Below are 12625 nucleotides of genomic sequence, written 5' to 3'. Positions count from 1 at the left end.
GAATGCTAAGAAACTCCCCTACATCCAGTACGCACACACACACACAAACACTTCCCGATCTCTCCTTTCATTTCTTATTTTTATTTCTTGGTATTTTGGTATAATTTTCATTGCATAAAATTATGAAAAACCAATAAAAATCATAATGAGAGAGAGAGAGAGTATTCACTATTGTTTTTTACCTAAGGGGAGGGGAAACGAAAACTTATGAAAAATTTGATATCTGTAAAAATCTGGCTGGAAATGAGCAGTTTATTGTTGCCAACATCTGTGAAAAATTTGATGACCTAAAAATGAATTGTCAGGTTTTTTTTTATAGCGTAGCCGCTTTACGTACTCAAAGGAGTTACTCTCATGATCCCCTAGGCTTCCATAATACAGACCAATCAGTCTCCAAAAATTCTCTTGTACAAATAGACGTCATCTTTTGACAGGTGCAACTTATGACAGTATTAAAAAAATACGAAAATTATAAAATATTGAATTTATAAAACATCACAAAGCAGGCAGCGCTTACAAGTAGTGGTCCCACACACTATCAAACATGTATATCCAGTATGGCATATGATTGTACAATTGAATAAATTAAGAATATATTTGCTAGCTTGGAAGGATTAACTAACAGTTTGGTGTTCATCCATCTAAAATGTTTACACCAGAGTTCTCTAATACATGCTGAAATTTGATTGTACACTGGTTGCAGTCTGTATCAGTGTATAATCAAATATGTTTGATAGTTTGTGACTGCTAATCATGCTTGAACATGTGCTCTCTCTCTCTCTCTCTCTCTCTCTCTCTCTCTCTCTCTCTCTCTCTCTGCTGCCTTGTATCAGTCTCAAAAACAATAGCTGTCATTTGCACTTCTTTTACTGCTTAAAAAGTTTTATTAAGCCACAGTAAGTCGACAAAAAGGACACTTTCATTATCAACAATTCATCCAGCTAAAAAGGCAAGCAGTTTTGTTAACTAGGAATTTAAAGTGAATGTGACTAATCAGTATGAAGGAAAAAGAATAAGGATAATAGCATGTGACCTATAACTTCCACAATCAACAGTGTCTATAATTCTCCAGGATCATGAACGCATGTGTGAAACTTGAAAGGTTTTGCTTCAGTGAACTCTACTGTAGTTATAAAGCAAAGGTGAGGGCCAGTCCATGAAATGAAATGGTTATTAATGGTGTGGATAGATTAGATAAAAAGCAAACACCATTAAGCCATGTTACTATCCAGGCAGAGGCTAGAAGTCAGGTTTTTTTTCTAAGGGACAAGCAGATGAGGAATTTACTGCAAGTACTGATGGTCCAAAAGGTTCAAAAGATTCTGTTTGTATGATGTAGGGAAGACTGTTGGTGGCCATACTTCCGGGAGGAAGTAGGTCTTGGATGGCTCCTTGCTTTGGAGTGATTTGTCATGGGGTTAGGACCCCTAGGCTTTTTGAAATGCGAGGGAGATTTCGTGTCTTGCCCTAGGAGGAGGTCATAACCTCCTGGAATGTAGCTTGCAACTGCAAGGGTACAAACCTTGGAGAAAAGAGGCCTGGTGACCCTCAATTGGACGGTGGGAAGGATCATCTTAATGTGGTTGATGCCTTCAATGGTAATCAGTTGACGTCTGTCAATATTAGCCCCTCGGGGGATTCAATCTTCCCGTATCAGGGAGATTTGAGCGCCAGAGTCGTCGAAGGCTCTGACGTGGCTTGGCGGATAATTGGTTTGGAGGGGTACGACATTGATTGGGCCCTTAGCTGGGGGTCCTAGTGAAGCTGAATTCGTAACGGCCATTGCGATGGCGGGAATATTGTAATTTGCGCACCCTCCGTAGTTGGCAGACATGTGACCCTTGTGGCCACAGTCTCGGCAGAACTGGTTCCAGAACTTCTTCCGTGGCACTGGACGATAAGGCCGAGATGGCACCACAGGTTGCAAATCTGTGGAGTCACCAAGGCTTGCAGTGTCCTCTGGCACAGGTGAAGAGTCCTCTCTGGCAGTGATTTGACGTGGGGAGGTTAAGGAATCCTCCGTTGAATCACCCTCAGAAACAAGTCCGGGGTTAACTGGTGGGCTCACCTCTTCCGAAAGGGAGGAGGTAGGCGGTGAAATGGTAAAAGGCTGGCCAGAGACGGCGGGACTGTAAGACACAGTGGCTTGAGTGGCTTGAGCTAAGATACTCTCCTTAAGGGCCTTCTCCAGCTTGATTTTGAGTTCCTTTCCTTGAGAGCTGGCTCAGGCTTTTTCTCTTCTTCACTTGCCTTCCTTTCTGCTTCTCTTTCCTTTCTCTCTGCTTCTCTTTCCTTTCTCTCTGCTTCTCTGGCTTTTCTCTGGTTTTCACTTTCTTTATCTTCTTGCTGATGTGCGGCATCCTGCTGCGTCTTCACCCACTGGCCAAGTGCAGGTCCCGTGTAACCGGCCGCCTTGCCCCGAGTTATGAGGGTTCGGAGCCTCTCTAGCTCTATGGCAAAGAAGTCGTGGGAAGCAGTGGAAGACATTTCCCTTAGGCTGCGGTAGAGGCTCGGATGAAAATGATGGCCAGGAACAGTACTGGATGGAATGGGAGTGCCTACTTGGTGACGAGGCACTCACCTGGAAATGGATTCTGCGACGTGGTTGAGAAAAAGTCTGAAAAGACTGGGTGCTCTGTGGCACTTGGGAAGTGTCCCGTAAGTTGGTGGCACTTCTGGAATGGCACCTTCTAATGAGGTGAGAAAATCAAATGGAGTGTGCGGTGTACGTCACACTTAAGGGCGTTCCTAACTTGGGAGACGCTGGAATGGGCAACCTGTAGGTCCAATACAGGTGCACGGCACTTATGGAGGCATTCCTTGGCAGCACTATTAGAGTGCTGATGTAGCAGCACTTATGGAGGCGTTCCTTGATGTAGTGATCCGTAATGGCGGAAACACTAATGAAATAGGCATTCCATAATGACGGACACGCAGTTGAATAGCTACCTGTATGTCCTGTACAGGTTCAGCGGCACTTTGAGGAGGCGTTCCTTTGACAACTCTTAGGGCTGGTATTGCAGCACTTCGGGAGGCGTTCCCTTGTTGAGTGTTCCAAAGGAGCACTGATCCTTGGACATGGAAACTCTAATGAATTGGGCGTTCCGTAAGGATGGACACACAGGTAAAAGCGCGACCTGTATGTCTGATACAGGTGCAATGACACTTTGAGGAGGCGTTCCTTGGAGTGTTCAGAAAGATCACTGATCCTTGTACATGGAAACACTAATGAATTGGGTGTTCCGTAAGGACGGACACGCAGGTAAAGAGCTACCTGTACGTCTGTACAGGTGCACAGCACTTTAAGGAGGCATTCCTTGATGTGTTCCGAAGGATCGCTGATCCTTTTACATGGACACACTAATGAATTGGGCTTTCCGTAAGGACGATCACGCAGGTAAAGAGCTACCTGTACGGCCTGTACAGGTGCAATGGCACTGGTAGCGTGCTGGTGTGTCCCGTCGGACGACACTAAATGCAGTATACTCAAATATACTGAAGAGATTGGCACTCTGTTCGTGGCAGAGTGTAATGGTGGAGGAGAGAAAGTAAAAGGTGGGAGTACTTCAGCAGCCAGTCGATGGACAGTGTCAAGAATTAGTGGCACTGTAAAATGGTAAGGCCTGTGGTGCACTGGTGGTGGCCAGTCCTAGACTGGTAACGACTTCCTTGATGGAAGTAATGAGGTTGCGGAGCACACTGTGCAATCTGTGCTTGCGGTATATGAAAGTCTTTTGGGATAAAGAAATGGAAAAGACCGCTTGGGCAACGTCAGGTAATGGTAATTTGAAAATGCTCAGTCCTTGGCTGAAATACTCAGTAAATGAAGTAAATGTTTGCACGACTCCAATGGACACAGGCGCGTATCACGCTCAGTGTAAATGAAAGACACAAAAGACTAAAATAATGTTAATTCTGCATGCGTAATGGTAATAGACGTAGTACTCTTGGCTTGGTGAATAATAGGTTTCTCTCTCTCTCTCTCTCTGAGAGGGTGAAAATGATATATGACAAACTCCCTTGTATTTAATTGAACTAATAATGTTAGTTTAATATGACGCAAGTTGCGTTAAATGATCTCCTTATGTTAAAGCTTAATGAAAGAATTGCTTTGGATAAGTTTTATGTAAACAGAGCACACTAGCGATGAACAATGTTTACGTTACTTTGAAATGGATTGCGTTTTCATATGAAGTTTACAATGACGCGTTTTACGTAAACAATTCTTTTAATGTGATTTACTTTTAAGATTTACGTTAACTTTACGTAAGTTTACTAGGTCCCTGTGACAAGTGAAAATGATGGTAAGGATTTTAAGATGAAATGTTAGCAAAACATTTGAAAATGGAAAAGGTTACGTTAAGTACGAAGTGAAATGGACTTTCGCTCAGCCAGCGAGTGAGCGATACGAGGTGAAACGCATGGTGAGCGCTACATGCTGTAATGAGACAGCTGATTTTCTGTAAACGCGAAGGCGATTTTACAACACAAAATTCTAATTAAGACTTACGTTAATTTGCTTAAATCGTTGAGATAACGCTTTAGTTGACGAATGCTTAGCTTTGTGAGACTGAGGTTGGCTGGCAGGCCTGAGAGAGCGCATGCGCCAAGCTGAGAGCTGGCAGGCTACATGGTTACCAACACTTGGAATGAAAACTAAGTTAAAACGAATTCCCCTTACATATCACAGACAAAAGAATTGTACACTTCTTTTCCCGTAACTATTAGTAGAACACTCCTAACTAGCTTGGCTTGCCAACACATGCAATAAACCCTGGCAAAGCACTTCCTAGTTAGAACTAGTACTTTCTGGCATCTATCTTACACACTCGTGCTCGTCTCTGCTATGATACAAGACGATACAAGCTAACAGAATTCGCTCGGTGCTCTGGCAATTACAATAATATTTCTCTAACTAAGAGAACATTCATATAAAACACTTCTAAAATAATTCCTTAACGTACCTTAAGCTAACATTGGTTATAAATAATCATATTATATGAATGATTTGCCTTACCGTGAGTCGTGCGTGTGTCTCCTGCGCAAGTGCTTTGATTTATGCTTCATAAAATCATTGACATTTTACGTATTACAAGGGATAACGCGATTTACAAGCTTTTTAAGCAAGCCAGGTTCATGGCAAGCGTCGACACTTTTACGTATTGGGGCCTCGTATAAACCGAATACGTAAAGGGAAAATATTATATGGAAATGCAAGGTCACTGGATTTGAACTTACTTTAAAAAAGGGGGTTTTTGGTATTATTATTTTCAGAGAAAGAGGTCGCCAGAAAACTCAGCTAATTACTTTACATACATTTATTTACAAGAGGCCGTTGAAATGGCCTGGAGATAGAATAAATGCAGCTTGTCCGCACAGGGACCAATATTATCTCTCACAAGGGGATAGCTGGCTAAAATGAGATTCACGTAAATGCTGGCTTTCAGAATTATTCATATTATCTTGCGGTAATGCAGCACTTGCAGGCGCAAAGACTTGGACACATGACTCAGCAAATCTGGAAAAAATCCTAGATTAGACACGAAATGAAAAGGAAGACTTCTTGCACAAGTTACGATTATTCAGTTTTCTCTAACACACTGGGGAAAAGGAACTCTATTGTTTAACTGAGGTATGCACTGAAGACTGAAGCTTTACCAAGTCACAAGGGGAAGCACATGGCCCGATGAGGACAAAGGGCTTTTAGTGTAAAAGTGCTACAAGGGAAATTTGAAAATGAAATCAGCAAGAGTCGTCTTGGAGAAAAAGAGCTGGTTTGGAGTTTTACACTTTCTAGACTTACCGTAAATCCTTGAGGCTGGAACATGGGTCGTGCTCTGAAGATAGTCAGTCCCACCAGTGTTTGGACAAAGGGCTGACTTCCCGTCAGAGGAGGAGAGAAGGCGCGTCCGCCTTGCTTTAGGTCTATCTTCGACTGAGACAGAGCTTGGGTGTCTTGGAAACGCGGGATTTCACACACCGCCTTGGAAGGAAAAAGGTCTTATGGTAGGAGTCCCTAAAACCCATATTGAGGCCTAGCTAATCCCATGACTTGCCCGTCTTACCCTAAGATTCAGCTTGACCGGAAATTCCTTTTCACCCGTCCTACTGCGTGTTCTCTCCCAAAATCAGCTGATTTAGGAGAAAACATGGCTGCTCTTTTAGGCTAATATAGAATAGAAGTTCTGGGTAGACGAGAGGGGCAATAAACTAATAATAATATATATATATATATAATATTATATATATATATATATATATATATATATAGATATATATATATATATACACACATATACAGTGGACCCCCCGTATTCGCGTTCTCCGGATTCGCGGACTCACACATTCGCGGATTTCTCTCGGGAACGTTTCCCTGCATTATTCGCGGAAAAGTCGCGCATTCGCGGTATTTTTCTATGAGAAATATCCACAAATTCCTGGTTTTTGTTATCAATTTCATCATAAAATGCACTTTTTGTGATAAAACTATTAATAAAACCAAGTATGAACATTTTTAGTGGTTTTTCTTAAGTTTTAACTAACAAAATAGGCTGTTTTTAGCATTTTTATGGGGGTTCCAAACATTCGCGGATTCTAACTATTCGCTGGGGGGTCTGGTACGCATCCCCCGCGAATACGGGGGGACCACTGTATATATATACATATATATAATATATATATATATCTATATATATATATAATATATAATATATATATATATATATATATACAGGTGGTCCCCGGGTTACGACGGTTTCCGGCTTACGACGTTCCGAGGTTACGACGCTTTTTCTTAAATATTCAATGGAAAAATCCGTCCTGGGTTGCGACGCTTGTTCTGAGGTTACGACTGCTGAAGCTTCCGACGCTCCGAGTTAACGACGCTTTTAAAAAACGCATACTATGATAAAAATCCTTTATAGTTTAGCACAGTATATTAATAAAAATAAGTTTCTGGTTAGATTACAATTTTGAGATTATGATGATTTTCGACACTTTTTATGTTGTATTTTTCTATGTTTTTTAGTGACGCCTCATATGCGGAACTAGTTTTTTCCGAGCGAATGAATACATACTAGTTTACATATAACAGTCCAAAAGCGCAAATAATGAAAAATCATTGCGTGTTTCCAGTAATAATAACAAAACGAAGTTTCTGGTTAGATTACAACGCAAATTCCAAGTATCCAAAGAGAGACATTATCCAGTAATTTGATCAGAGAGAGAGAGAGAGAGAGAGAGAGAGAGAGAGAGAGAGAGAGACGGCGTCTTCCGACGCTCCGAGTTAAGGACAGAGAAGTGTTCGTTTCGTTAAACGGCCTCTGACTCATGCCAGTAAATGTTTTGTTGATACTAATAATATAAGCCTATTTAAAGATACGTTTACTTTAATTAGTCTATATGATACGTAAATAGTAATCAACTGTTCTTGTAGCCCTCAATATTTGGCAAAATCGAAGTATCCAAAGAGAGACATTATCCAGTACGTAATTTGATCAGAGAGAGAGAGGAGAGAGAGACGAGAGAGAGAGAGAGAGAGAGAGAGAGAGAGAGAGAGAGAGAGACGCTTTGGCAACAATGGTCTCGGGGGTTTTTATAGCTTCCTTCTGCTTGATGATCGTGGATATTGTAGAAGGATTTCGACCATACTCGTTTGCCAAATCGACGATACGAACGCCACGTTCATGCTTTGCTATAATTTCATGTTTTGCTTCCATCGAAATAATTTTCTTGGGTTTTTTCTTATCACCTGCTTTGTCTTTAGCTTTGAGACCCATGGTTAATAATAAAATAGACAAAATAACACGAAAAATAGGCGCAAATACAACGAACTAAACAACGACGTGTTAACATGCAGCACCAACAAACAAACAGACTGAACGCCATTTATCGGTCGCCTATACAACTAACACTCATCGCAAAATCGTATCTCAAATATTTCGTTGTATATCAAAGCTTGTATTTTCGCAAATTTTCTGTTATATCTCAAAACATTCGTATATTAGGGCAATCGTATGTCAAGTTTCCAATGTAATTTGATCAGAGAGAGAGAGAGAGAGAGAGAGAGAGAGAGAGAGACGATGAGGAGAGAAAGAGAGAGAGAGAGAGAGAGAGACGCTTTGGCAACAATGGTCTCGGGGATTGACGTAACGTTTATTTTCTGAACAGATAGGACAGAGAAGTGTTCGTTTCATTAACGGCCTCTGACTCATGGCAGGAAATGTTTTGTTGATACTAATATATAAGCCTATTTAAAGATACATTTACTTTAATTAGTCTATATGATACGTAAATAGTAATCAGCTGTTCTTGTAGCCCTCAAGATTTTGCAAAATCACTCCAGGTTGTACATAAAACTTCAAGAATGTAGTGTCACCAGAGGATTAACAATATACCTTCAAGAATGTAGTGCACCAGAGATTAAAATAGTTTTTACCTTCAAGAACCAGCATTCTTTTATGAAAATAACTCCAGGTTGTACATAAAACTACAGGAAACAACATGTAGTGTAACCAAAGGATTACAAGTAAGGTTTTTATAACTTTTTATTAGTTTAAGACATATTTCCAAGCGTCGTTCCGGCTTACGACGATTTTCGGCTTACGACGCGTCTCAAGAACGGAACCCCCGTCGTAACCCGGGACTGCCTGTATATAATATATATATATATATATATATATATATATATATATATATATATCTATATATATATATATTATATATTATATAATGAATATATATTATACATATTATATATATATTTACACCATACAGCAATTTTGATGAGTTTTCCTTATACAAATTTCAAGAAAATCAGCCATCATGTGAGGTTCACTAGAGTTTAAAGCACCTCACAAGCTGCCTAAAACTTTTATAAGCAATTACTTTTAATTTCTAAGCATTTGCTTGAACTTAAGTATCAGCTTTAAGCATTTGCTACTGGCAAAGCATTTGTTTTATTTTATTCAATGGAAGTGAAGCAAATACTCTAAAATCCAAGCAAAAACATTTGCTCAATGTTTTATTCATCAGGGATAGTCTCTGATACTGTGGGTTCACCCAAACCTTTTTGAATCAAGGATGTTACATTCCTTTTATTCAAACTGCCCAGAAGGCTGATAATTGAATAACTATCTTGTTCAATAGATCAGCAGTACAGTCTCCTTCCTTTGTTCTGTCATGACCAGGAGCCTCTTTCCACCCCTCGTTCTCTTACTTGGGCTAAAAGGCAAGCTACGTAGAATTGAGTGTACACCAACTTGGTGGGCAGTGCTTCAGCCCCTACCATTAGTAACTGTTACCATAACCACCTTGCCAAAGAGTAACTGCTGGATTTCCAGCTCGGTGAATGTTATTCCTATATGTAAAGACCACAGATTTGTATCTTAGGAAAAATACAAATTACTTAAAAAATTTGTCATTTTATCATACCTTTGAGAACATTATACGTACATATTATCAAATGATATTCTTGATTGAAATTTTTGGTAGGATAGATTTCCATTTTCTAATTTTTTTTTATAATTATTGTTAAGGTTGTCCTAATCATGATTTTACTTTTTTCTGTGAACAGTGTGCTGGATCACCAAAGAAGCTTCTGTTTAAATTCAAACCCAGGTCGTACATGCCATATATTCCTGATGAATATGAAACATGCATTGGTGGCTGTGATCCTGACTTTCTAGAAACATTAGATATTAGGCCAATTACATCTCAAAATAGAAATGGTGTGCAAGGTACAGTTAAAAAAAAATTTCATGTTGTGTTAATAGGATTTTTGTTTTATATTTAGTGGGAATTAATGTTTTTCATCATAACCCCATTGGTTATATATGCTCACATTCCTGGTCTTTAAATGCTCTGGACACTGAACTATTACTATTCTGTCTGTCGGCTTGACCAAAAAGGTCAGGCCGACAGACAGAAGAATGGTAATAGATCATTGCATGTGTCACCAGGAGCTGCAGGTACCCTCCAGTCTTCTGTTTCATTTGCCATTTATCAGCAGGAATGATAACAGCTGAACAGAACTCCCAGATTATTCCTTTCCACCGAAAGATCTCATTCATACTTATTAACTCTAGACATAAGCCCACATCTAATTTATAGTACTAGTTCAGACAAACAATTGTTTTATTCAAATAACTTACCAAGTAATTACACAGCTAAGAATTTCTAAGTAACCGGTAGCTAGAATTTGGAAATCGCAGTAACAATTCTTTTGTTTTGGTGCATGTCGGTACCCCTGCCCACCATGGGGGGATAGGTAAACAACTCAGTAAAGAAGCTTAATTTATTTCTACCTGCTTTTGATGAAGGTTGTAAGCAGTAGCTTTCTCTGAATTTGGATTTCATGGTCCTCTGAGTGTTTTGCAGTACCTTCGGTGAAGTACTATGGTTCTTTTGTCCTAGTCTTTTGGCATTTATTAGCTAGATAGGTGTAATTAACAGTACTACTTTGACCATTTTAAGGTTTTTAGTATGTTTTTTGAGCTTTATCTAATGATGTCTGACTCGAGTATGTTGAGTGTCCGTTATTGCAGCAAAGGCTGCAATACATAGCTAACTATATAGGAAAGTATGGCTCATTCTGTTTGTGTTTGATGTAGAGGTCAAGTTAGCACTGTTGAATTGATGTGTAGTGAGTGCATAGGCTGGGAGGAAAGACAGGGGGGGTTATCATCTTACCGTTCAAAGTTAGAGAAAGATTGGAAGCATAAAATTACTGCTAGGCTCAAAAAGTATATAGCTAGCCAGGAATCTTCTTCAAAAGTGCCTATTGTTTCTGTTTTGTCTCCCAAACCTAGTCTTTCCTCTATTCCACCTAATCCCATTCCTGGATCCTGTGCTTCCGATCCCTGTGCCATTGCCAGTCTCATTGCGAAGATACAAAATTGTCCAGTGAAGGACAATGGGTTAGTTACACAATTTGTTGGCAGCTACCATAAAGCCCAATGAAAACATGTCCAAAGACCTGTGGGCAACATCTCTCAGGTAAAATGTCGTGGACGTAGATTGGCACAACCAAGTACCAGCGTTCAAAATCCTATTAACAGCAAATTTTTTCTTAAATGCCAGGGAAAACTTATACCTCTGACATCATGTGCTCTAGCCTGCACAGACTCAGTGACAGAACCATCAAGAGACGAATAAGCCCGCTTGATCGCCTCACGTATCCAAAAAGAAATAGTGTTCCTGAAAACTTCTTTCTTGGATCGACCACTGCCAACAAAAAGCCTACGACACCCAGGTCTGAGATGTCGAGTCCTTTTAAGATAGCATTGCAGGGCACTAACAGGACATAACAAGAGCTCTTGTGGGTCATTGTCTAAGAAGTCATTCAAAGATGACATGGAAAAAGAGGCAAATCTGTTGTCATGCACTGAAGGATTCTGGGTATTGGCCACAAAGTCCAGGACAAGCTTGAAGGTCACAGATCCCGAACCCCTGGTATGTTTCACATCGTAACTTAGGCCTTGAAGCTCCCCCACTCTCTTCGAAGAAGCCAAGGCCAAAAGGAAAACTGTCTTTAGCGTTAAATTTCTGTCCGATGATCGACGCAAGGGCTCACAAGGAGCTCTAGTGAAACTTCTCAGGACCAGCGAAACATCCTATGTCAGAGGCTTGAGTTGCCTTGGAGAACAAGTCTGCTCGAAACCCCTGAACAACAAGATTTCCCAGGATGAAGAGAAGTCTACGCCTTTCATACGTAACACCAAACTCAATGCTGCTCTGTAGGCCCTGATAGCAGAAACTGAAAGGCCTTTCTCGTCCCTGAGAAAGACAAAAAAATCTGCTATACGCTGAACAGAGGTTTTGAATGGAGAGAAACCCGGTCAACGACATCAATCGCAGCAGATTGCCCATTTCCCTTGGTAAACTGCTGAAGAGGACTTCCTGAGATAACTGGACATATGTCTCGCTGTTTACTGAGAAAAACCTCTTGCTCAGAGGAGATACTTGATAGTTTTGACGGATCAGGCAAAATAGAGGGAAGGCGTATACCTCAAGGTTGTCCCAAGGGTATTGGAAGGTGTCCTTTTCCAGAGCTAGAGTATCTGGGACCACCTAACAGTAAACTTCCAGTTTTCTGTTGAAGCAGGTTGAAAAGAGGTCTAACATAGCCCTTCCCCAAACCTGAAAAAGCCTGTCTGCCACAATTTGATGCAGAGACCACTCCGTGCCCAGGATTTGGTTCCGACGACTCAGCCTGTCGGCGACCACATTCTTCTTGCCTGGAATGTATCTGGCCAAGAGCTCCACCAAGTTGTTGAACGCCCACTGGTGTAACTCAACTGTTAACGAATGGAGGTGACAAGATACTAGACGCCCCTGTTTGTTCACATGAGCGACCACCCTGTTGTTGTCGGACATCAGAACTACCAAATGACCCTCTACCTTCTCCCAAAACTCTCAGACCCAGAAAATCTGCCTTCAGCTCCAAAATGTTGATGTGTAGCAGCTTGTTCCATAGCAGAGGGACACCCACCAAGATATTCTGGTCGTCCAACCACCAACGAAGGTCTTACCTCACCTCTTCGGACGGAAGAACTCTCTGAAGAGGGGAATCTCCTGCTGGGGACCAGAAGTCTTTCAATCTCCAGTGCAGAGACCGAAAATAAAG

General features: G+C 40.8%; 1 protein-coding gene across 4 annotated transcripts in view; it reads left to right on the top strand.

Annotated features, from left to right (window-relative positions):
- Positions 1-12625, top strand: part of LOC135216186 (DNA topoisomerase 3-alpha-like) — a 308863-nt gene that overhangs the window by 251811 nt on the left and 44427 nt on the right. For all 4 annotated transcript variants that reach the window (XM_064251319.1, XM_064251321.1, XM_064251320.1 and 1 more), the window contains exon 15: positions 9575-9737. In XM_064251319.1, the coding sequence (XP_064107389.1) occupies positions 9575-9737 (163 nt within the window). The remainder of the gene's footprint in view (positions 1-9574; positions 9738-12625) is intronic.

The sequence above is a fragment of the Macrobrachium nipponense genome, chromosome 6, assembly GCF_015104395.2.
Source record: "Macrobrachium nipponense isolate FS-2020 chromosome 6, ASM1510439v2, whole genome shotgun sequence".
NCBI classification, from domain to species: domain Eukaryota; kingdom Metazoa; phylum Arthropoda; class Malacostraca; order Decapoda; family Palaemonidae; genus Macrobrachium; species Macrobrachium nipponense.
The sequence above is the reverse complement of the archived record's forward strand: the minus strand, read 5'-3'. Positions and strand labels throughout refer to the sequence as shown.